The sequence below is a fragment of the Falco peregrinus genome, chromosome 12 (assembly GCF_023634155.1).
Source record: "Falco peregrinus isolate bFalPer1 chromosome 12, bFalPer1.pri, whole genome shotgun sequence".
Classification (NCBI taxonomy): Eukaryota; Metazoa; Chordata; class Aves; order Falconiformes; family Falconidae; genus Falco; species Falco peregrinus.
The window spans coordinates 24,938,896-24,965,578 of NC_073732.1; the positions used below are offsets into that span (position 1 = coordinate 24,938,896).

The following is a 26,683-nucleotide window of genomic DNA, read 5'->3' on the forward strand; positions in this document are numbered from 1 at the left end:
GCTCCAGCTCTCTGACATTATATATTTAGGTCCAATGTTACATTTTATTAATTTGTGACTATATATATCGATAATATATTATTCAAATCACAATCTGTTTCAAATGTCAGGATACCTATCAGTTGCTAAAGTGCAGAATACAGGAGACAGATTAGAGAAAGGTATATTACCATGAGACCAAACTCAGAAGGCATTCTTCAATGACAGCAGATGACTGTTTTGATAGGCGTACACGTAAGGGTTGGCATTGTACTTTAGAAACAGATAACTTTTTTTAAAAATAGTTAAGATAAATATTTTAAAAGGAAAAATAAATACTTTTTAAAACCTAATGTGACATTTATATGCTACATTAAGGCTTGAGGGGGTGGTGGGGGGGGTGGCAGAATCAACCAGCATAGATTTGTTTCTCAGATTCTGAAGGCAATTAGATCACTGAAGTGCTGAAGGTCTCCAGCTATACAGTGAGACCAGAATCTGCTAAAAGGTTACATCAGAAGACTTTACCACAGCTAAAATTTCATTTAAGTTGATAAACCAATTATGGACTGAAAGAGCAAGACACCAGTGTTTTTCCCTTTTTCCTACAAGTAAGACAAGATGAGATCGATTGGTTCTAAGTAGTGTAGGACAGCACAGAAAAAAACAATTCAGTTCACTAACTATAAATAACTGCTCTGATTAATATACTAATTTTAAACACCAAAGGTCTGTTGACATATTTTCACTTGCAAAGACTTCTGATTAACTACATAAAATTGCCTAAAGCATTTCGTTGATATAAAGTCCTTTATAAACTCAATTTTTATCCAAATTTGCTCCTCACAAATCATGAATTAAAATAATGCAGTAAAAAAAGCCAAACAAAAATCATCCACCATTTCCAAGCAGAAGAAACAGGAAAGCATACTAAAGTACTTGCTTAAATAAATTGTACATATCTAGTGCTACTTCCTGGTGACTAAAAATGACCAAGTTAAATGTCAAGCTCTTGTGGCAGTCCAACGGAAGAGATGGATTTGTGCCTATGCTTCGCTATTGTTCCTGTGAACTTTCAAACTACTTTGACAGAGTTAAATATCCCCGTCTCACTGTTTCAGTTGAGTCCTGTCCTAATATTCTCCCAAACAATGCAAGCATTCTCTGCTTTTTGAAGAATTACACAAGCCATTTTTTTGAACAGATATGAGATCTGAAATGGTTTTTGAAGTGCAAGGACAGCATACTTTCATCATTCATACCTTCCTTTACTTTTTGACCTGAATAGCATTATCTTAGTTGCCTCTGTGCTTTTAGACTCTGGACTTCTGCACCATCAAGGAAGCTTTAAGTGCTGTCAAGCTTTTATATTGTTTCTGGAAGGGCCAAAACTGGATTTGCAGATTTTGTGAGGCTTCACAGCTCCCACCCGAGGCAGAAACAGGCAGCATGTGACAGCAGCCTCCAAGGTCACCAAGAAGCAGATTGCACAAGTAACATCAGATTGAACATAGCAGTGACAGCAGGACACCAATTTAGCCCTGACAACTCCAAGCTGACAGGGGCTGATGATACATTGAGAAATATAAAGGCTGCATTTGGTACAAACGCAACTGATGCCTGTGTGCTACAGACAGTATCAAGGAAGGTGAAGAGATGCAGACTAAGAGGATTAACACAGTAATAACAGCAGTATCTTCATATGAAATAAATTACTGATTACTGATTTTTAGTTAATGAGAGGGGAAGTTTGAAAAGGTCATCCTTATTTTAGACTGAGCAGATTTCTAGACCTCCCTTTGGGTTGGCTTTCATGCCTACAGGACCACTCTACATGAGTTAAAGCATACAACTTGCTATACCATGCAAAAACACACCTAGCTGTTTTGGCAAGGGCAGAACTGTCACACCAACTGAAATAGTACTTAAAATACAAAAACATCTAAAGTAAGTTAAATAAGGGGGATTTCTCAAATGCATATTGGGCATCTTCACTATGAATAAAAATCACCTGAAACAGCCTTTGAAACAGTTTTAAAGGAACTGTGAAATCTTCAATGTTTGAAAGAATTAGAGCAAAGAGATAAACACTGGATTTCTCTGATCACTTCATCTAAATCAAGAGCTTTTGCATTTGTTACATGACCAATTTATATTAAGGTTGTTTAAAACCTACCTAGTCTGCCTGCCATTTCATTGAATTAAAACAATCTGCTTTAAAACTGGCTGAGATTTCAGTAGTGACTACTTCCTTAACACAACAGCAGGCATTAGTTGTTAGCCCCATATACAACCTGCCACAGAAGACAAGGCAGCAAAGCACCATCGTATGAAACTGCCTCATGCTGCTGGTCTCTCCTGTGTGGCTCACACATGACAAACAGAAAGGAAGTGCCATGGTCTACTCAATTTCTGAGATGAAACGTGTCAACACACCTTGTTAGCTGTGTTCGTTATTTAAAACACACTGGTGTTTTCAAAATTCACCACTTTGAATTTTTTTGGATAGTCAATACAACATCACTGTTATTACTTTGGCAAGTGCTAAAAAAGATGCTTATTACCACAGCCTCTAATGCACGCACAAGCGGTTGCACAACTTTGAAGTGCTTCAGCACATACCAAGCCAACAGGATGCTCTCAAGCTGTCAAAAGCTCACACAACACTGCTGCTCCTTTACTGCCATGTAAAGGACCAAAAGCATCTACATCTTCATATTTTCTGTCAGCCAGTGTTTCTTAATCATAAAAACAGAAGAGTATGTAGCCAGAGAAAAAAGGTAGGGGACTAATGGATCATTTTTCCTGGGAGTTTAAACAAAGCAGAGGAAGAACAAAAAAACAGGTCCCCACCAGGGGTAGAGGATAATCACAAGGTTTCTTTTCACCAGAGGATAGGTACCTTTCTATCCTGAGCAGCCTGATCAGTCATCTCTGCTTCACTTGCCATGACTGGCGCACTAGCATTTCACTGCTGAGACAGTCATTTGGAGCATGAGAATGACTGTACTAAAACAGAAAAAACCCGAAATTATAATCTTAAAGAGACTATGTGCCCTAAACTAGAACAATCTGAACATAAATTATCGTTGTGCCATCCTCTTCCACTCTCCCTATGGGCTAATGGAGAATTTTCATGTTAAAAATTTTGTCTTTGGTAAAACTGCATGGGATTCATAGCCAAAATATGAAAACAAAATGCTAGAAACCTCTGGCAAAAGTGAGGGCCCTTGCTATCAGCAGCACTGGGCAAGCACATTAAGAACTAATCTACCCTTACAAATACTCAAACATTATCTAGTTCCACTGGGAAACAAAGATATATGAAAACTAAAGACATCTCTACAGGTAGCAGATCCATGGGAGTTTTAAGCTTGCCTTTTGCTATTTTAAGGACCTACAAAGAACAAAAATTTGCAGCACTGTTTCATGGATATATACTGCCCTGTAATCCTTGTCTAGGTCTTCAGTCTTAAAGAAGAAGAAAATATGCAGCTCTACAAGAGACCAGAATTACAGAGAAGACATTAATCAGAGGCTTTACCAAATAACTCTTTGCAGGAAGAAATATTTTCTAGAGGAAAATGAGAAAAATTCTTTTCCACAGTGAATGAGAAAGTATTTTTAGCTGCAAGAAGATATATCAGAGTTCATGCCATTTTAGTGAATGGTTAAAAAAAACCACCTCTGTTTTAAGTAGTTCTGTAACAAACTGATCTATCTGGACTAGGAGGTACTGACATTTTTGTTTACTAGAATCTTTATATAGTTCAATATCTTAATAGCGTGTGACCAGAGTTAAGGAGAGATTGACAGCTAGTCAATGAACTGATGAATATCTGTCTCATAAGCATTTCATTTTAGCTACACATGCAGTGTGCATTTTGCCTTTATATACACATTCCAATGCCATTATCTTACTCTTAATTACTTGGGTCTCAAAGCACTTTACAAAGGAATGAGTTACCATTATCAACATTTCATATACAAAGAAATTGAGGCATAGTGGTACAATTTGCTAAAAGTTACCGAACTAACATCCAAGGTCAGTGGCAGGTAGAAAACAAAGCTCTTAACTATCAGGCAAGCACTGTATTCAGCAGACCACACTGCCTCAAGATGTAGTAAATGTTCCCTAAGCACACAATCTTTAGCAACTACATAGGCAGCATAGAAGAATTTAAAATTCCACCTGCGTTACAGCAAACATTACAGTGTAAAATTTAAATATATTGACACTTAATCTGTTAAACACTGGAATATTGTGTTCAGCTTTCTTCGAATGATTAAGCTAAGATGACAAACATCATGTCATCGCAAGATGACTTTCCAGACAAGTCTGCCCCGGTCATTCCTCACTTTTACATGTCTTCCGATAACACCCATTGTTTCAGAGATGCTCAATTGTACTTGCTCTTGCCTAATTATGGTAGCCTCTTGCAAAACCTTTGTAATGCTGGGATTTTGTTTGTCATGACATTATAAAGCCTGCTGAGTTCTCACTCTTGCTTTTACTTTAAGTATTTAAAACCAGCAGGAGGCATGTGGGAAAATCAGCAATAACTTGAGCTTTGATAGCAAAATGTTTAAGGGTCAAAACTAACCCCTCATTTTGTATTGAGCAATATTATATATATCAGGAGTAAATACAGTTACCCTTCTTTGTAGAATCTAGCTGCATGTGCAAGCACAAGTCCCAGGACTGAATTAAACAAGCTAAATGAAATTAATTTACCTCATGTCCAGCTCAGGTGGCTAGCAGGCCTTGAAAAAAATTACTAGGACGACTAGTGAATAAAAATGAAACTAGCACTGCAGCAGATTTTATTCTTGGAACTGTGTTTTACCCTTTTTCTTTTTTGCTATAAGTCTTCCCTCCCTTTCACTGGGCTCAAGAGAAATGGGAATCTCGACTTCCAAACAAGTTAAAAAATAGAAAGAAATATAGCTTGCAAGTTTACATTGTAATTGATATAAGTCTATTATTAGAAGACAAATTGCAGCAGACAATGAAAGAGACAGCTCAATCTGTTACTGAATCCTTGTAATGGCTATATGAAGAGCTCGACCATTTCACTCATAAATCTTTCTTCTAAGTTTTTATTGCTGCTTGTGTGGGTAAAATAATAAAACTATGGAGTGAAGTATACAAGAGATGCAGTAATGCATTTCTAGTCACAATTACATAAAGTTTGTTGCAGGAACAATAACCCTTTCAGCATCTAATCAGAAATGATGTCATGTTACAGGCTGCTAAAACACCACACAATATCTTTAAAAAAATCATTAGAAGCGATCATGCCAGTTCTGAGTAGTCATCTCTGCTATGGATTGCTATGATGCACTGGGCTGTCATAAGTCATTCTTGATGACCTGTCACAAACTTTCTGCAGGACAGACCAAGACAAAGCATTTAGCAACTTGATTTCCAGGACACTGATCGACTTATTAATTTAGCGGCAAATATAAACTCAACAAACCTGAAAAACCAGATTAGAAGATTGAGATATATGTTCCTATATATATATTTTAGAGTAATTGATGTCAATAATATTTTAATAATAATTTCTTGTCTGCGGATTGTAGTGCCCAGCAGGGAGATCCTGAGAGCCACTACACAAGTGATACTTTAGAATTAGCTGTCCACACTGAATGACAGAAACAGAAGATAAGCAAAGAGGCTGGAGACCGGGCGATATAAAATGGGATACATGCAACAATTTTGCTTGAGTGAGTGCAAGTACAGTTACAAAATCCCCATGGTTCATCCTGTCAATCTCCTCAGGAAGCCATAACGCCAAAAGCGAAAGAAACCAAGATTACCACCAAGGATGCTTTCTTCCAGTAGTTTGTGGTCTTGTATTCAGTTAAAGCCTCCCTTCCCCTGTAAAGCTCCCAAGAGGACAACCTGAACACTCCTGCTAAAAAGACCGTTGATGGATCCAGTCCAGAGGTCTAAGGAAGTATGCTTCTGTACCAAAGACTGTCCTCTTTGACAGCTTCCCATATCATAGTATAATCTTCTCCACTAACATTTTATAGCACATGTTCTAAAACCATAAACCACGGGTTTCCTGGCACACACCTGTTCCACCAAATCCTCAAAGCAAAAGGTAGGAGAGATTCTTCTTCCATTGGTTTAAGTGTTGGAAAGAAAACAGTTTTGTTTGTTGTTTTGTGGGGGGTTTTTGTTTGTTTTTTTGGGGGTTTTTTGGTTTGTTTTTTTTACAGTAAGGCTGCACAGGCAAGTATGGAGGGGAGGGACAGACTAGATTTAACGATCATTTAAAACCACAATATGTTACCATTCAGTAATCCAGTCACATTAAATTCAAGCTATTTCAAAAGAGCAATATTCCAACATCAGCAGAAAAACAGAGGCTATAGTTGCTAATTCCACAGTACATGTTCTTTAGCTTTGCTTGCAACAAATATGATACAAATCTCACAAACATCTGACCAGAGATGCTTGCAACAGTTAAGAGGCCTTGCACTCTAAGTTACCTTGCTTTTGTTAGGCAGGTGAATTGTCCATAACGTTCTTTCTGAAAGGAAGTTTTTTCCCCTTCAGAATTCAATTTATAAACTTACTCCTGCCAGGCTATGATAACAGCTACCATATAAACCTGAAAATGACGACTACTGAAATTCCATTCAAACCTTAGGAATCAACAGAAAACAGACAAACCACCAAGATAAATGTTTCACCCAACCGCAAAGAGTGAGAACTGGAGGGCACCTCACGTTATTTTTAGTGTCCACAGTCACCAACCTGTGAAATAGAGACCGCACAATTTCATTTCAGTTTGAAAATCTGACCTGTGCCATCCATGCACAGCACCTATATAATCTGCCTCTTGGAAACGCCTTAGTGCTGTAACTTTTCCCAAGCAACAGAGGGAGACTCCAAAGACTAGCAAAGACAGTTTAAAACGTGCCGAGACACATATTGCATTTGATGAAAGCTTATTATATGGGCTCCTTAGATCCTGCTTACCTTGAAGCTGTATTGTAAGTCAGTAACAAAGTAACCTGCATTGGTGTCACTCTGGTTGATACCATGTTATATACAAAACTTGTTTCTATAGGCAGTAAAGAAATGCTGAATTACAGCATCTCCCTTGGAGTCTGCTTAACTGAACTGATGTTGCCTGAAGGCACACTGTGGCCTGATACCAGCTCAAGCTCCATTATCAAGAGCTCTGCATTTTATTTAAATGCCTGCTTATAAAGGAATATTGTTATCTATGACCAGGCATCAATGAAAACAACCCTGTTGCAACATTTGCTGAGTTTTAGCATTTCCCACTTACCATGCCTGCTGCACCTCCAGCTGCTTTATTACCTTCGCTGAGAGAGGCTGCTACCCATACAGACAAAGCTGCTTTGGTGCAGTAAGCCCACACAAGACCCAGTCCATCACATGAGCCTTGGTGGAGCACAGAGACCAGAATATGACAGAGGTTACAAAGCAAGCATGACAAGCCACGTATCCAGTACAGAGCTGATACAAGCCATGTATCGAGTAGAGCTTAGCTTTTCAGCTCCTAAAGGAATTGTTGTAAACAGTTGTTACGTTTCTTCTCACTTCTACTACATGACTGACAAGCCAGGTGAGGATGTGAACATATTAGAATTTAAAAGTGAAAAACCTAAATATTCAGAAATCTGCCTTTCTTTGAACAAAACACAATGTACTTCAGTTGAAAAGGAAATTATCATTTGCCTAATACAAAAGAAATCCTTTGTCCCAATCACAGCCTACTCTGAAGGAATGACTTTTCCCCCCTCCCTTTAGAAGCCAAACAGATGAAGTTCTGTAATTTTGGAGAGCTTTACAGAGTACACCATGGTCTTATTTCACACAAATTACAAGACAACTCGTTGTGGGTTTATCAGGCTGTGAACCAGCATACAAGAGAAAAAGATTCCCACAGAGCGGGTGATGGTTTAAGTCTAGCATAATATGCTAGAACACAGTTATTGAAATGAAAGATTAGCGCGTAAATTACATCAAGAGTACTAGGAAATATTTGGTAGTGATTTGTAAAACCAGCCTTCCTACTGTCAGAAGCACCAAAAGAAATCCCATTAATACATACATTTGGTTCATTTGTTACATTCTTTACCTACTGCCCAACCTGTTTTGACTCAGAATTTACTCTCACAAAAGGGTAAAAGCAATGCTGACAAATTTAGCAAGAGCCCCACAAGAACATACAAGTTCAAAAGCAATAGAAAGATATTCCACTGGACACTGCTGCTGATATTCAATGGCATTATCCATTAAATATATTATCAGAAACTCATCTGATATCAACCAAATTAAATTTTCATCTTGCTTTGTCAAAATTCAATACCAAAAAAGGCAAATTCTGGAAAATAAGGGAATGGCCAAATAATCAGTTGGAGTGCAGCAAAAACAACCTTAATTTTAAGTCAACATTAATAAAATACATTTTAACAAATATTGTTAAACATGCATTTTACCCAAACACCAGATGCATTTGAGACAATTTAAGTTTGACTCACCATACTGGCAGCGAGGACCCTGAAATCCTGCAGGACACTGGCACACCTGGGATCCTGCTTCAGAACATTTCCCTCCATTGAAGCAAGTGCCAGCCATGCAATGCACTAGTAACATACAAGCAGAATGAAACAGGTTTATTTGCTGGTTTTGTGCCAAGGATCCTCCAGAATTTTCTCTTCCTGTCATAGTCCTGCTGTAACAGGAACTTCCAAATAAGAAAAAAATCCAGCCTTTTATTTAAATGGAAAGGTTAGACTGCAATAGAACTTGTTATCATGGGTATAAGTACCATGTTGATATTAAGAAATTTAACTTTAATAAAAATAAGACTAAGAATGTAGTTTAACCCAAAGATGATTCAGAGTCAGAAGACAGTTTCTTAGTCTTCCAAGATTCACAGTCAGAAGACAAACACAGGACTCTAAGCACTGCCTGAAGCCAGGATGAAAGAGGTGAACTGCTAGGAATAATGCAGCAATGGTTAAGAAACACTGGCATACTAAAAGATGTTACATATGTCCAAGGGATTTACAATACTTCCCTTCCTCCAACACAGAACATTATTTATTTATAATAAATTAAATTCCACATACTTGAGCCAAACTCGCAAAGAACATCAGATACAAAAGAAGAATTCAACCACTTTGGTGCCTTAAAGAAATCAAAACAAGTCTGCACTGCTTTGTCAGTAAGAAAATGATTTTCTATTGCCACTGGTGTTTAAATACGCTAAATTCCTTTACACCAGAGATAAAAATAAAGATTGCAAACATATCTTTGACTTCCTACAACTAAACAGGTGCACACTAAATATGTAGATTCAGGCTGAAAGTAACAGGAATTACCTCTCAGGCTTGTTTTTGGGTTTTATATATGAAGAGACAACCATAGAAGCAAGCTCTCTGAATGCAGCCCTCAAGTTGGTATGAAGATTAAAAAAATACATAGGAACAGATGCTAATTTTCATACAGAAAATACAATTACTGACAAAACCATAACAACACTAAACACTGTGTAGATTGCTATCTTCTACTCATGTCTTGTTAACAGTGGCTGAAGTGCTTCCTTATCATTTAAATTGATTTCCATCCCTTAGCAAAACATCCAATCATGATTAGAAATTACTGATAGAAATGGGCTCTCATCAGATGGAACCATAGGGTAGAAACACAATTGCTTCAACAGCAACAGCAGCAGTGTAAAAGCCAAAACCAGTCAGACTCTGCAAAAAGCATTACATCCAAAAAACAAGTGCCTTACAGCAGATTTCTTTGTGTAATTTGGGTAGCAGCAATAAATTCAGTTGGCTTGTCAAAGCCAGGCTGGCACAAAAATGTTACAACTACAATCAGAAATTAATTTTCCACTGGTTAGATTAATATTAGAGATATCTGGTACTTTTACACATGACAGCTTTTGTATTTTTAAAATAAGTTTATTTCCCCATCAAGAGATTACCTCTTTATAACTGGAAATCCCAGTCACAAATAGCAAGAAACAAAATCCATCTTTCTAGAAATAATTATCAGTAGGGAAGTAAGGCCTAAGGGTGTCCTCTCTCTTGGTCTGTCACAGTTGTGCCATCAACTTACAGTGCAAACAGCCAGGTTCATTGTCATGTTGGACCCATCCAGGGCAGCACTTATAGACGATCTGATGCTCCATTCTGTACACTTGCTTGTAAATTGTGTAGTACCCAGACCTTTTAAAAGAGTAAGTTTAAGAGAACAATCACAACTTCTATTTCACTTATTCACATCTCATCAGTAGCAAACTGAACTCTGTCATATTTAAGATATGCTTTTCCAGCCCCTATCAGTAGTTCTCGTTAAAAATGAAGCAAATATAACAAAGCGTATCCTGATAACTGATAACATCCAATAGCTCTACTATACCATGTCCGCAATTTTCTGATGAATTTGTATTCAGGCTAGTCAAAAGGTGAGTAATTTTGTTTTGCAATCAGTTTTGGTTTTAACTGTTGGGGGAGTCAGATCTCCCATCAGTTCTAAGTATATGACAGAAATAGAAGTTCAATTTTTCAAAGTAGATGTCTTGACAGCTGGAATTCACCTGAAAAAGGATGAGACAGGAACATTTTCTGATAATATAAAATTGTGATCTAAAGCCAGTCAAGAAATTCATGACCAATACAGAACACAGGAAAAAAAGTTGTATTTTCTGCTCAGTAATAACAGAATTAAAGTCTCAGTTATGGATATAGTTAGCATCCCGCTAAGTCACACATTTCAGATTAAATATTTAACACATACACAAAGAAAAAAACAGTTGAAGAATTTGCACTAAGTCCAGTAACAGAATCCATTTATAAAAATAGCTTACCTCCTCTCGTAGCCCATACACCACCTCCTCCTTGTGCATCCTTGTTTCCACATCTTGACCATGCGACTAAAGGCTTGAACACACGGCTGTTGGTGTCCTACCAGTGCCAGCTCAAACACTGGACAGACATTTGGCCTTGAGGGAAAGAAAAAGTCACACTTTATTTCTAGCACTAATTTCTTAAGTCTAAAGAAATATGCATGAAATTGTGCTACGTGTAACAGTTTGAAACAGATCTATATTGCTATTAAAACTACTGTAGTTCTATGACTTTTTCACCTTTGACTGATCAAACGGCTCTCTTCAGTATCCACACGCACCTGACAAATCATGATCCAATGACTTCAGAATGGCCACAGATGTTAATGGAGCCAAGATTTCATTATGTATTGGTCGGACAAGTCACAAGTGCAAACGCATTCCTGATGACGGGGTATTTTTACATTAAGGCCCAGCTAGCAAAACACAAGTGTACATTGTTCCCAGAAAATGAGAGCTAAAGTGTTGGAGCAGTATTTGACCAACTGCTCAGCAGACACTCTTTGCTGTCCCTTGATAATACCAGCCCACAGCAACCCTTTCAGACGAGGCACTGCCTGAGGAAGGCTGGTGCCTCACGAGCTGAGGAGCAGAAGACCAAGGTGAGGGAGCTGGAGAGGCTCTTCCTGTGCTGAGACTGCTGGAAGTCCCCCTGCTAGGCCTGGTCCACACAACAGCCCCTTATTTCAGTTGACATGCCAGGGTGGGAATCAAAGACTTGACAGCTACAGGCACTGACCTTCACGGCTCAAAGCTACTGAATAGCCAGCCTCCATACCCACACAATGAAAACACAGCGCCTGCCTTCAAAAACAGTATGCAAATATACAATGAAATTCTGACTCCTCACAAGTCAATGGAAGATTTACAACAAATTCAAGGGCAGATAAGATTTATCTAAACTGTTGCTGTGGAAAACTTATATTCTGTAAGAGTCCCCCCTTTGCTATCAGTCCCCTTTGGGAAGCACATGAAATTCATAGGAGGTAGTATCCTTGTTCTCTGCTGATTATTCTAAAATAACAAGATCAAAATAAAAGCTTTGCTTTGTAGGATGATATGTAATCTTCATCCTGCTACCTAGCCCTAGTTACAAAAATAACAAGATTTCAAGAGGTACGATGGGTCAAAAAAAAACGTCACATGGTGGTGGTTTTGCAGAGATTCTGTCTTCTTTATTCTGATTTCTTTGCCCCGGTGTAATTTAGGAAATGCTGCATGCCAGAACATAACCGTACAGAACATGCAGGGTCTAACTAAAGCCACAGAACATGTGGGGTTTTTTTGTCTTTTAAGGCAGAAGTATACCGTAACAAAAATGAAATTAATTCAGTGATTTTAATCTTTTTTTAGTAGTTTAAGATCATTTGTGTAATAACTAAATTTTCAATTCCCCAAGACAGATTGCTCTAGCTGGTGAGGCTTTGCAAATTTAAGCCTCAATGACTAAAACACAGGGGGGAAACAGGGACCTTGTATACCCACTCTGGTAAATGGTAAGCAACATTCAACAGTTGTCATACTGGCTAGCAGACAAATACTTCCCCAAATTTCAGCTTGGGACCCCTCTTCAGGCTAGAGAGTAACAAAGAGTAACACACTGACACACTTGTTTCCTCTGTCAAAGGTATGGATATGAGCCTGTGCTAGAAAACAGGAGGGGTTCCTGCGTTAATAAGATAAACTGTTCTAGCCAAACAGCTGCCTGGCAGTTAAAGTTATCATTAGTTATACTGGATATTTTAATATCTCATTCAAGATTTATGGTGCTTTTTATTTCAGAGGCCCAAAGTACTTTACAGCTCCCTATTATGTCTGAACACCACGCAAGGTAGCCTTTTTAATAAAAAAGGACATCTTTCATCTGCAGGTCTTCAGGTGGTTTACAAACACCATTGAATTAAGCCTGTGCAGAACAGAAAATACTATAAGCATGATTGTTTTTACTGTTGAGCTAAACACCTGGAAGAAACCCTGCCTACCTAGATCAAATCCACTCCACAATATTCCCAGTACCATGCAGAAGATGTTCAGTGCTCTGCTAAGGCCAGCAGTCATGCAAAGCCCACTTAGAATGGGAAATCTGACAGGTCTCCCAACAGCACTGCAAGTCCCCAGCAAAGGTGAACACCTGGAACATCCACCCCAGGGTAAAGAGGACCTTCTCCCAGCAAGGACACTTCAGTAGAGAAACAGATGGGATTTAAAAACAAACGAAGTACCCCCTCAGTAATTCCAGGCAAGCTACATAAAGTTATGAAAAAAGTCCACAACTGTATGCTCTGATTGTCTTATCTCACCATGGGGGAAGAAAAAAAAAAAAAAAGTAAAAAAAAAAAAGTACAGTACGTTTGTATTAGAAAACCTTATCTTGACAGAAGCTAGTTTCCTGAACCAGAATGCCTATTTCTCATAGGCTTTGGAGGAACTGCTCATCTCCATCATCCTAAAACATACTTTCAGTGGACATCCCTCCGCTATTGCTCCACATTCTTCCTCCTCCACTACAGGGTTCATTTTCTATATTGCTCCTTATTTCCCATTCATGGAGTTTGCCCTCTCTGTGGCTGCCAACACCATGAAGCAAGACAGAAGACAGTAGCATCGTAGTTTCAGATTGCCTTAAATTCTTCCAGAAACCACCCTTCCTCCACATTCCCGTGTTCTCTCCATTACTTCACAGTCTTTTCCACGTGTCCCAGCTACCTCTTCCTCTCAAATTACCTCACCATTTAACATATTTAGCTTAAGTTCAGAGCAATTGTTCCCAAGCCATTCTTAGCGCAAAGTCTGTCATTTGTTTCACATCCAAAGGAGGTCTTTGTATGCCCAAAATCTGGCCTGCTTTTTTTCCATTACGTCAGTTGGTCTAATAAAACCCTCGCCTTACTTAGCAACCATGCCTCACTTAGCAGGCTTTTTAAAATGCCTCTCCCTCTAGTGAACAGAACATCATGTACTGATAATTCATGCATATCTCCTTTTATTAGAATTGCCCAAAACTTTCCAGATAAAGGTACATTCATATGCATCACTCTTCCACAAATAAAAGAGAGAAGCTGACAATTGTTGTAATGACATACTGAGGCCATCCTATAAAACCTTACTCATGTGATATTGCCATGTTTCCAGGAATAGCTGTATTGACTTCTGTGATATAGTTAATAGGAACAAATGGCGCTCACAGAACAAAACAAGCCAGCAGCATAAAGTCATATGTTTATTAAGATTTATTCAAAGTAAGCCGTTCCTCCTAGATGCCCTTGGGATAATTTAAAGGCAGATATCAAAACCTCTGCTACACTACAATTAAATTGAAGCAATTGTATAACATGTAATCCTCTGCTGGCAGAACTGGGAAATAAAACATGCCCTCTTCAACAATTAGCCATCTTCACAACTCCCCCCCCCCCCCAACACTTAAAAACTGGTGTGTTGACTATCTGACTCATTGCTCTTTGATATGTTATCTATAAACTTAAGAACAGTTTCTTGAACAAGCCTAGGGCTACTGAAAATACAGTTTTGTTTCATGGCATTCTATTAATTAGAGGCCATCCAAGATTAACCTGAAACCTCAAGTGGATGTAATGGTATATTTAGAGGCGAGCTCCATTTTTACCCCCATGCCCTTCGCATTCAGAAAATATTTCTTAATGGGAGTTTAAGAGTTAAAACAAGCAAAATACACAAAAGCATATTATGTTCTATGATTTGATTGATACACCAGTCCCTTAAAACCTTTTTATACTGATGCACTCTGTTAGCCAAGACTAACATGAAGGCTATTATTAGCTTGTCAGTCTGACTCAGGCAAGCCAGAAAACTCTCTTTTAATATTTGCATTAGGAGACTGCCCTTTAAAAAAAAAGCACCCTACACATTTCCAGCTCGAGACTTAAGATTCTAATGAACAGATAATTAGACCAACATGAAGCAAGAGCAGCCTTGGCTAATCACACGGCTGTGATGCCCACGAACTACTGCACAACAGGAAAAGTTCAGAGAAAATTAAAAGCATCTCCAGGTGGGATAGAATTCATTCCTGTGTTTAGAATTTAAAAAGGAATGCGTATCTTCATGCAAAAATGCAGTCAAAGGAGCACCCATGGAGGTCTATTAAATACAAAGGTGACAAACCTGGCTCAAGAACTCCATGAGCCTCGAGTTACTGAGGCTGAGGCAGTTACTCAGGCAAAGTGCTGCTGCATGCTCACCCCTTTTCCTGTTCCCCTTAGCAGCCATTCGCTGCCCGTTCCAGGAAGCAGCCCACAAGCTCAATGGACTGATCTCACCCACCAGCACTTGGACATACAGACAGCATCCTTGAAGTCCTCAGTGAGTCACTGGCAATTCTGGTCATTTGTCCTGAGCTGCAATTCTATGTCTTCTATCTCAAGCTGTTGTCACCACCAGTGTCATCTCAACCAAGTTCCCCTAAGAAGGGACTGCAGCCCTCCCACAACTCAAGGCAGACAATAGATGCTAGAAACAGCATGTCTACGGTCTCCCAAGTGAGGCGCTCTGCTGTTTTATCCTTGTCCATGGCTCTGCAACTCTGAGAAGAATATCAGTGCAGCTATCTCTTTTACACACACTCAAACAAGCATAAATAATTTTCTACAGCAATAGACAGGCTCTTACAATGAGGTGCACACGGTTTTCACGTAACAAAGGAAAAGACAGGTACAGGCCATCTGCTTGTGGGAGCAGAAAGGCAGCTGCACACACTCCCTGGCACGTGCAGTCCAAAAGGGGCAAGCAGAGGTGAGGAGGTGGGAAAACAATGGAACACAAGAGCTAGAAAGGGAATAGCTCCACCATTTTAAAAGATACATCGTATCTCTGACAGGGATATTTTCTTGTTCTGCCTAACATGATCCTAACCACCTGGCTCTTTGAATGACAATTAAAGTAAATATCTCACTCTATCAATCCACTTTTTTACCAGCTCAAATCAAGAATCTAAGGTAGGTAGATGTAATGGTAATCAAGATATCCCTAAAGGTTTCTTTCAACAGCACAAACTTTAAATCAAAACATTAATGAATACGAAGTAAAGAATGATTTGGCTGTCTGATTTTAGGTCTTTCCACAGAGACTAAGTGAATGACACCCCCTTCTGTGCTAAGCCAGAAGGCTGTTAATGTCTTCCTAAGAACGAGATGTCGCAGCCTGCATTGCCTCAGCTGAAGAATTTGCAGCCTGAACACTATTGATCTTCCCACAAAGCAGTCAATACATGAAACTTGTCATAAGAAGTGACCGGCTGGAATTCTGTATTTTCAAAACATTAAATGGTCAGTGTTCCTTCCCTTTATGCCGTTATTAAAAGTTTAGAAAAGCATAGTCTACATGTTTTTTCCAGAGTTAGTTTGTAAAGATCAAATGAGCACCTACCTTAAAGAAACCAAGATTATAGTCGGGGCTAAATTATCTGCTACTCTGATGACAACTAGTGGTTTTGCTCTAGAGATACACTGCACATTGCTACAATGGCTTTGGCTAGAAACTTCTCAGGCTAGAAAATTGTCTGAATCTCCTCACACTTGCAACCACCCAAGCAAAACATCCCCAGCTTTTTATAAAAGACAAAGGCAGGTTGGCACCATGCAGAAGCATGCTGCACTGTAGAGGAAACAAAGTCAACAACACCATGTTGTATGCAAACAGGATGTTGATTTAAAGTTTGCTATAAATAAAATCTCAAGTGAAAAAGAGAGAAAAGCAAATTCCATCTGAGCACAGAAAAAAAAAAAGTCAAAATCAGGAAACAGTCCACAGAAACAAAAGGTCCAAAGAACAAGTAACATTTATTTATATAGAAATAAAGATATAAATTTTGTCTCTAGATATATATTGCTTAGTAGCAACAATAATTCACAAAGGTGGGAATGACAAAACTGCCAAGCTCCCCTTAGTCTATTTTAAGGCTCATTTCCCCACATTTCCCAGATAAAATTAATCAGCACTACCAGAGACAATTAGGACATCCTGCTCCTTTGACCACTAATCAATCCCTGCTCTCTACTGATCCTGTATCAATATTTGGGATGTTTATATGCCCTCTGGGATATGGATTGTAAGCTCCAAGCTCATTTAGACTCTGTCTCATTATCACTACTATTCTCTGGATCTGTGGACAAAGGTCCACCACAGAAGACTCTCCTATAGCCCACAGGTTACTAATGCACTGCTGCGTCTTATTCACATCCTCTCTCTGATTAGATGGAGCAGCTAAATAACATGAGAGTTCTTTCAGCCTTTGTGCACTGCATCTAGATTAAGAGCAAATCAATACGAGATGATTAATTACACACTCAGCTATTATAACAACAATAAGATTTTTAGTTCCTACTGCTATCAGAGTGCAGCGTCTGTCGTTTAGCTTCTATTTAACTATCCTCCTCCCTCTCCCGAGACAGAATAATCTATTTTGGTTAGCAAGAAAAGCAGAAGATAAACATGCACATCCAGATCATTTAACTATGATTTGGAAAGTAACTTTTTTTGTATTTTAAATGAAGGAGTGATTTTTTTTTCTTTGTTTGTTTTGTTATTTTAAGTAGTGTCACATAGCCTCGGTCCCCCAGCAACATCCAGTGTTACAGTTTCTTCTACCGGATGACCTCTGCAGGCACCAAGTGGCATCTGCAGGATCAGGTAAAGCATCAAGTGAAGTGCATACCCACAGAATGGCAAATACAGGATCACCACTTTAGCATACAACTCTGATAGCCTCCAAATACCTGTCTTCATGCATATTCAGGGAAGCATGCACGTTACTTATCTACTGTACCCAAAATAGTTGATTATCCCAACATATAGCTGCTTTGGCCTGAGTCTTATTGTAAACAAAGAAAATTCACTACCAAAGTATTAGCACAATAATTGCAGAGACTAGCCGATATTAGCATATTCTTAAATCCATTATGTTCTTTATTGTTAGATGCCTTCTGCACACCTCCACAGATTTCTACACAGGGGATATTTTTAAAAAAGTGACTTAAAGAATAGCATCCAGGAGAGTGTCAGCATCACTGCCAGTGACCAGGCCTACCAAGCCCTCACACAGCACCAACCAATCATCCTAGCATGCAGACCACTTCACAGACAATTTAAGGGCCTTTGTCCTAAGAATCCAATTTTAATGTAATGAGAAGACCATATGGGAGGTCACGCATATAGAGGCTAAGAAATAGTTTGCATGTACTCATTGTTAAGACAAAGCAAATAATTGTCCAAAATTTAGACTGAACTGAGTAATAAGAAAATGTGAAATTATAAGAGCATTGTGGTTTAACTCCAGTTGGCAACTCAGACCCACACAGCCATTCGCTCACTCCCCCCCATAGGGTGGGGGAGAGAATTAGAAGAGTAAAAGTGAGAAAACTCATGGGTTGAATTAAAGACAGTTTAAGAGGTAAAGCAAAAGCCATGCATGCAAGGAAAGCAAAACAAGGAATTCATTAACCGCTTCCCATGGGCATTCTCCCCATCCCCAGGAGAGTAGGGCTCCATCACGCGTAACGGGGACTTGGGAAGACAAACGCCATAACTCCAAACATCCCCCTTTCCTTCTTCCTCCAGCTTTAAATGCTGAGCATGATGTCATATGGTGTGGGATATCCCTTAAGTCAGCTGGGGTTATCTGTCCCCGCTGGGTCCCCTCCCAGCTCCTTGTGCACCCCAGGCTGCCCACTGTGGGGTGGGGTGTGATGGGAGGCAGAAAAGGCTTTGGCTCTGTGTAAGTGCTGCTCAGCAGTAGCTAAAACACCCCTGAATTATCAACACTGTTTCCAGCACAAATCCAAAACATAGCCCCACAACCAGCAACTATGGAAAAAAATAACTCTATCCCAGCCAAAACCAGCACAAAGAGGAAAGCATCAAGCAGCAGCAGTCATCTCTAGATGAAGTTTCACATTAACTACACCCATCTCAATCATCATTCCACTGAGGAAAAGTGTTATAATAAAAGTCACCCTGGTAAATCTGCCAGGTACACACCTGAACTTCTTTTGGCAAGAAGACACAAGAGGGCTTGATGCTAAAATATTAAAATTAAAATTACTGAAAAGTGTCATACCACTTGTGTCACAAAGAGAAAAAGCTCATTTTGGTTTACAGCAAGTGCCACATCACTTGACAGTGAAACTAGTTAGAAGGTAGCGAAATCCTCAGTTTCAGTTTGGCAACCAGTGTCTAGGAATTGTTCGCTGCTTTTCTGGTAGATGTCAGATTTTAAGAGTTTAGAGCCAAAACCTCTTTTCTTGAATGCTTACTTCTGAAGTATCATGTAATATATGCAAGAAGACTCCCTACATGCCAATGTTTTAAGTGTTAAAATATTCCAAGTACTCTACTCCCCTATAAACCCTAAGCTTTATAACACTGATGCAAATGCCCATTTGTTTTTGTGTGTTTGTTTTTTAAACATTAAGCAATTTTAGTTGAGCTAAATATTTTATGAATTCTAGCCACAAAAAAACCCCACATGCCAACTAACAAGCATGCATTACTGGATTAGTGTTCAACAGCAGCAAACAGGGGAAAAACACCTCACCAAACATTTGTATCTTTCAGATGAGAAACTTCCACAGAGGTTCTAAATAACCCACAGATTCCTGGTGTTACTTCAGACAAGAACAGATGGACAGGCCTTGCTTCAAAGACTACAATTATAAGAGGTAAGCTCATGCAACTGTATTTTTCACCATCGATGATGCATCTGTCAGGCAGGGAGAGTGCTAGCATTTACAAATAGAAGATAACCACTGAAGAGTATTGTAAGGGTTGAGGTGTATGAAAACTCTTTTCCTATACAGAAATACTCTCACCCGAAAACAGTAAACCCAAAATATGTGTTTCATAATTTCAGATAACATTTTTTGTTATAAAACAATATAAAGCACCTTATAAAGTCTTCTGAGGCACAGGCTCAGATACTATGATTTATTTTCAATATTCAATTAATTTGTGTACATAAAAACAGAGTCTGGGCATGGTGTTCTCTACTACACAACAATCTGAGCAAGTTCTGCTCTGACTTAACAAAGGGAAGGCAGTACAGTGTTTCTGCTAAAGAATACAAAAAAAAAAAAAAAAAAAGGTCAGCACTGCAACTTAAATAACATTCCCCTTTTTTACACACGAGATCAAATATTCACCATAGGTCAAAGGCACTGAGAGAAATACAGCTCAGTGTACAGCCCAGTTTGTGTACAGATTATATCTGAAAGTGTACATCTTCTTACACAAAGGCAGAAATCTCAAGTTTACCTCCAGAACAATTAATGACCAGTTTTAAACCAAGACCAGCATGGAATCCAAAGTATAAACTCAAGACTACATATGTTCAGTACGCAATTTTAAAATGCTTTGATTTAGCAGTAATGAAAGGAAATTTCTTTCTCCTCAGAAATAAATTAAAAGCAATAGATTTTAGAGAGAACGTAAGCAATAACAGGCTTGAATTTCAGAAGGAGGAAATCTATTAACTGTGTTCAAAGAGGGAAGGTATTTAATTGGTGAATAACACAAGTCTCCAATATGGTCTGTTAACTCTCTGAGAGCCAAAGCGGTGCTTCCATCAAAGGAGGTTCTGCTGACGAGTCATCAAAGACTAGGTTTTACATTACCAGATAATCTTACCCCCTCTCACCAGGAGGTTTCTTCAAATTTGTTAAATTCCACATTCTCTGTCACATCTAGATCATGGCGTGCCAGAACTAAGATAAATAAGCAGCGCTGGATATAACCCATGCAGAAAAAAAGTCAAAGCAAAAAGCAGGCAATTTTCCTAAAAATCAGAAATACTGTGAACACACAGGATATGCATGTAATCAACATATGCATAAATAATTAAACTGTATCAACATTTTGAAGTGCAGCACAATTAAACCTAAAGAAATGCTGACATGTTCTTTCCTCTTTGGGTGCATTTTTGAAGAGTAACCAGCCAAATCCCATCAAAAGTGAATAGTAGAGCCTTACCTACCTTAAACTTGCATATTTAAGAATCTTACAGTATATATTGTGATTACGGACAGCAAACTTCTAAAGCTCTTGTAGGTATATTACATGATGTCTCTGACATGAAAACATATTTATAAAACTGGAAAATATTTTACAGTTAATCATGAGATCAAGTTTATCTTTGATAAATACAGCAACTTCAGGCTATCACATTTTAAGATTATTTTCCTAGTCTTCTGGCTATTTCAGAGTTTAGGTGGAAGTCTTGATCTCATGTTTCTCCTGAAGAGCAGAAAACCAAGTCATAAATCAGGAAAAGAACTATATCATGATGATATTCATTATCTTTAAGTCTCCTTCCAATGAACATACTGGGATGAGGGGAAAAAAACCCCAACCAAGCAACAACCCTTTCTCATCCATTAAAAGACTAAACTCAAAATTGATTTTCCTCTAGAAAGTCCGAAACAGAGGCTTTAAGCGCAGCAAACTCTTGAAAAATGTGATTCTGTTTTACAGTGCTGACCAGCATGAGCTCTATCTGGTGGCAAGATACTGTAGTGCACAGACTAGAAAGACATTTTTTTGTTAAGCATGACGTTCACGTTCACAAAGATGAGAAAGATCTCAGTCTTCAACATTTATTTTTCTTTCCTAGAAAGAACTACTGGACACTAAAGGACTGGAGGGGAGAGGGTAAGGGTGGAATGAGAGGACAGGACAGGACTTCCATAACTTTTATGCCAAAGCATTTAAATCATGTTTACTGGGATCACATCATCCAAACCTCAAAAGCTGGAGGTAGCTGCTGTTCAATAGTACTGAGGGTTTGCTGCAACCTTACAGATCCTAGGCAGACAGGACTGGGAAGAAGTACTTGAGGTTTCAGCTGAAAAAAAAAACTTGTTAGGTAAAATTCAGCAACCTAAATCAGAATTCGGCAGTGACTCTGGGCTGCTGGCATCACTTCAACCAAGGTTTAAAAAGCATTGATAAGAAAGACCTAATTTAAGCTTACTTAACGTGAGATACAAATTTTAATACACCAGTGGCAAATCAGGTCCTTATTCTCACTTGAAAACCTGCAATCTTCAGTTAACTATCAAATCTCTGAACATAGGATATCCCATTCAAAGAAATGGAAGAAAATTCTACTACATGAATCATTTCAGCTCCAAAAACTAAACACACTTTAAGCCCTTATTTAATGCTAGGAATAAAGACTTGCCTCACACCTGCAAATTGGCATCACTGGAGGTGAAAATACACCATATTGGCTAAACAGCCAATATACTGAGAAAATTTCTCACCAAGAGCTGATTACACAACCTACTTTTCACATCATTTGGACAGTATTATGACAAAACTCCAGGATCCAAGTTTAAGCTGTATCACCATAATACTTTACAGAAACATTTTTTGTGTCACTTTGAATATGTAGGAATGCAACAAAGAAAATAAAGTGGCATGCAATTTGTTCCACTGTGGCAATCAAAATTCAGAAGCATCTCTTCATATGGAAATGCTTTGTACAACAGTAGTTTATCTTGAAATGCACTCGAGTGTTCAAAAAAAGTGGGCTTCACCTTCTTAATTACACCTAAACCAATTATTTATATCACTTCAAAATGGTGTCCACAGCCACATCTGTTTCCAATGAGACACACGGTACAAAAATTGTCCTGTATCTTTGTAGCCCAATAAGCGGGTTAGTTAAAGGACCAAGTTTACTTGAGCACTGCAAATGTAGATACCATCTGAATGCTAGATTTTGCTTTTGGGAATATGATTTATCTAGAGGAACACAAGTAAGCCTACCATGCCCCATAGAATTTACAAAGCTGGAAAACAGTTACTCAGCCAGGAATTCAGCTCTAAATCCAGGTGTTCCTTGGAATGTGACCAAATTTACTTGCTTACAAATAGAGTGAAAATATGCAGCTGCAACATTTGAGCAATGAAAAAGTCTAAACAAAATATTTTTACTGCAAGATTGTGACTGGATCCTCTAAAACCAAATCAGACCCTTCAGATGTCATCCTGGACCTGCAAAGCCACAGAGCAAGTCAATGAGCTTAAAATTAAGAGGGATGAAGTTTATCTCATGACTTTTCCAAAGAACTCCTTACTCGTGTCACTTGGGAACAGAAGAATCCAGTCTTGAGCTATGTCTCAGTCCTAACTATGAAAGGTAATATTCATTGCACAAAGGGGGTTCTTAGCACATGCCTCATAACCACTCCTGCCTTTTGTTCTGTCCTATATAGGTAACTGTGAGCAAACATCTGTACTTAAAGTTGTAGTGGAATATTTCTCTAGGAAAGGATTTACCACTTCTGACAGCAACTGAAGCCCTCCACTCATAGTTCCTGTTTCTGCTCTGCCCCACAGCTACCTCCAGCCTTTTGAGAAGCACGACCCTGAAAGTAAACTCAATGCTAGATAACCACACATCACAATTAGAATGTCATTATATACCCCAGGTTTGAACTACAGAGCTCACTGCTAAGTGAGCTGCTAAAAATGTGCTTTTTATGGTGAGAGATGGTTAATTCCTCATTTCAAGGCCCAAATAGCATGCTTTTCAATGAACACTGCAAATTTGTTCTCTGGTTGTTCCAGTGTTCTCTAAAGTTCTAATACAAGATCATCAAGGGCTAATTGTCTGGAAACGTAGTTGATGGAAATAGCTAGTCATCCTATAATCTGTTCTACATTAAATCTCCTCAGGGGGCTTGGAAGCAGAATACCAACATCCACACAGATCGCTTGCATTTTAGCTAGGAGCAAATACTCAAGTTAGCAGCAGAGCAAAAACAATTATGAAGAATATCCTGTATATCCTCAGCCACATAAGTTCTCAATCAAAACAGCAGCAAATGCTAAACAAGAAAGCACTCAGCATGGTATGTTCCAAGGGATACATTTGTTGTTCTTATCCCATTGGCTGCAGATGACCAATGTCAAAAGAACAAAACACAATTACTAGAAAAAGGCAATTCATTAGAAGTGTCCTTTTGGATATTTCACTGTTTCTTGGTGAAAGCTAGCAGGCTTACCCGCTAGGAGTAATGATGTCTTGTATTTCTGTTTACATCAAAGGTCAAGTCTCTGAATAGTGTAAAGTAAGTTTGGAGTAACACTTATATTTGCCCTAGTTCAGAAAAAAGGAATAAGAATTACAGTAATGGCAGGGGTATGCCTCTTGGGAAAAGCATGCAAGGCTTTGTCACAGGTACAGGGGTTTGGGTGGTTTTTCTGATTGCTGCTGGCTAACAGTGCACTGCTGCTCCCAAGGACTCAAGACCAACAGTAATATCTCCAAACAATGTCATTTCCAGAAGGGACTGTTTCCTGTATTCTTTCAGTGACACTACCTTTAAAAAGAGAACAGCAAACAAAAACTGGTTGGAGGCAATTCACAGTTAACACCACCTCCAGCTTCAAAAGTGCAGAATCATAGTTATTGCCTATGTCAAATACAAATAGATTAATGTAGACCAATGGTACTCTTCCTCATAGTACAGCAATTGCTTACAAAAAGAGCAAGAAGCATGCCTGAAACACAGAGCACTTTTTTAAAAGAAAAATGCTTTACCAGAAAAAGAGCTTGACTTCTCTAAACGTTGTGATGGATACTTAATGCTCTAGCAAAATGGAGTAATATAAACCACTTTAAAGCACTTGTTGTAAATACATATTTACATGACATTGCATAGAAAACCAATGAGCAATAGGCTTACAAATCTCAATTTCGTGACAGAGGAAATGCTTAAATTTAAACTAAATAGAAGAAAAAATTATTATAAAAAGATGGGATGAAGTTCATTATGTCAAAATATAGGAAGAGAAAAGAGGCTAGAAATCGGGTTATCACAGACATCTGAAAAGGCTTCTGTCAGGTTGCTGGGGGACGGATGGACAGGACAGGGGACATTCCTTAAAAACACAAAAGGAGCTTTGCAGAGAACAAGATGCCCAACACAAAGCAGGGAACAGTTTCCAGACGTTTTATTTTCCATTTCAATGGGCAAAAATTTTAAACCATAAGATTTGGCGCAGGCTGTCAGCTATTCTACTTTAGAATTTATAAAAACCGCCTCTTGACAAAAATGCTACATCGCATTTACAACAAAGGACATTTGTTGCTCATGTCATGCAAAACACCTCATAGAAACTTCCTCCTGCACAAGCATACATGTGGACTCAACTCCTTTGTGCCTGCAAAGGAGCTGTGCTTACAGCTGCGGATGGATGCTTTCCACCGCTCCCACCTCTGCCTGCTCATGGTCTCTATTTCTTGCTGATTGCATTTACGTTTGATTACTCTGATTTTTCTCTTGCTGTTTGCCACCAGGTAAAGCTCACCGTAGCCCCTCTAAAAGCGTGGACTAGGGCAGCTGTACAGCGCTCAGCTCTGCCACCCGTTCGCTTTTTAAATGAGAAGGAAGAAACAGACTCAGAGATACTGATGCACTCTCTGAAGCTCACTTCAGATCTCGAATCAAAGTCAAGCAAGCCCGCCCGCCGTCCCTCCGGGGCTCGGAGTCTCACGAGTAACCATTCAAAAATCACTCCGCGGATCAGAAACCCGCACCGCGGGCGGGGACCTTGGGAAGTTAAAGCGCACCCAGCTAAACTTTTCTTTGTGGCAGGGCTGCACGGCGGCGAACCCGAAGCCGCGTTCCGCGGGGAGCCCCGCAGGACCCTGCCCCGCAAGAGACAAAGGCTGCAGCGAGCCCCGCGGTGCCGCCAGCCCCCGCCCGCGCCGCCCCACTCACATGCCCCGCTGCAGCCGCGGCTCCGTGGCGGCCAGCGCCCAGCACAGGCAAAGGCAGAGGCAGGCCGGCCCCGGGCCCATGGCGCCGCCGAGGGAAGCGATGTGCGGCGCGGAGGGATGCGGAGGGCGGCCGCAGCTCAGCGGTACACCAGCCGCCCGCCCGGCTACCGCCGACCCTCCAAATGGTTTAAAGCCGCGGCGAGGCGCGCCACTGGCTGGGCGGCCCCGGCCCGCCCCCAGCCCGCCCCGCAGCTCCCCGCGCCGCTCGGGGCCAGGGGCCGCCGTGCCCCCATCCCCCCCGGCGGGCTCGGGGCTCCCGGGCCGGGACCCGCGGGCTCTCCTGACGCCCCGCGCCGCCCGCGTGCTTCCAGCTTCACCTCTCCTCCTCTGGGCTGTCTCTGCGGTTCCCCCTCCTCGAAAGGGACTTTCCTCTCGGTCCAAATTCCCGTTGGGCACAACACGGGGAGGTGGAAATAAGGAAGGTTTTGTTTCCACTGAATAATATCTGAAGTTGTGTGCAGCCTCATGTTCATGACGGCTACCGGTTCTCGGAGGAGAACTGCCACCCCCTGCACGCTCTCCCTCCTGCTCCAGGATGCCAAGCCGTTTCTGCTTTACTGCGAGAGCCGTAGCTCAGCTTCTCCTTTTTCCTCCAGTCCTTCTTTGTTCCATGCGTGACGTCCGTTACAATCACATCTGAGCACTTCAAAGAGGTAACCATGAAAATAAATGCATTTAACATCACGAGGGAGGGATAACACCACTACTGTGAGAGTTAGTGACAGCAAGAATGTACAGCTGGGAGCAGAGGAGTGGTTTGTTAAATCCCAGAGTTGCCAGCTATCCTCTAGACCATCCATCCTCCCATCTTTATCATCTCTCCAGACCTTTACTGCTCTCAGAAGGCAACTCTTCCCCTTTACTGGTGAGAGAAGGGAGATCAACTGACCTGAAAGGGGAACCGTGCATAGCAGCAAATAATAAAGGGGGAAAACGTACCTTAAGCATTTTATGATCTAATGTAGGACTC

The 26,683-nt window shown here is 39.9% G+C and overlaps 1 protein-coding gene across 1 annotated transcript in view; it reads right to left on the reverse strand.

Annotated features, from left to right (window-relative positions):
- Nucleotides 1-25,794, reverse strand: part of LOC101919076 (multiple epidermal growth factor-like domains protein 6) — a 201,018-nt gene extending 175,224 nt beyond the window's left edge. Inside the window, exons 1-4 of the mRNA XM_055817598.1 lie at nt 25,655-25,794; nt 10,857-10,991; nt 10,106-10,215; nt 8,512-8,616 (exon numbers count right to left, since the gene is read on the reverse strand). Coding sequence (XP_055673573.1) covers nt 8,512-8,616; nt 10,106-10,215; nt 10,857-10,991; nt 25,655-25,734 — 430 coding nt within the window. The 5' untranslated portion in view covers nt 25,735-25,794. The remainder of the gene's footprint in view (nt 1-8,511; nt 8,617-10,105; nt 10,216-10,856; nt 10,992-25,654) is intronic.
- Between the last annotated feature and the right edge of the window lie 889 nt (nt 25,795-26,683).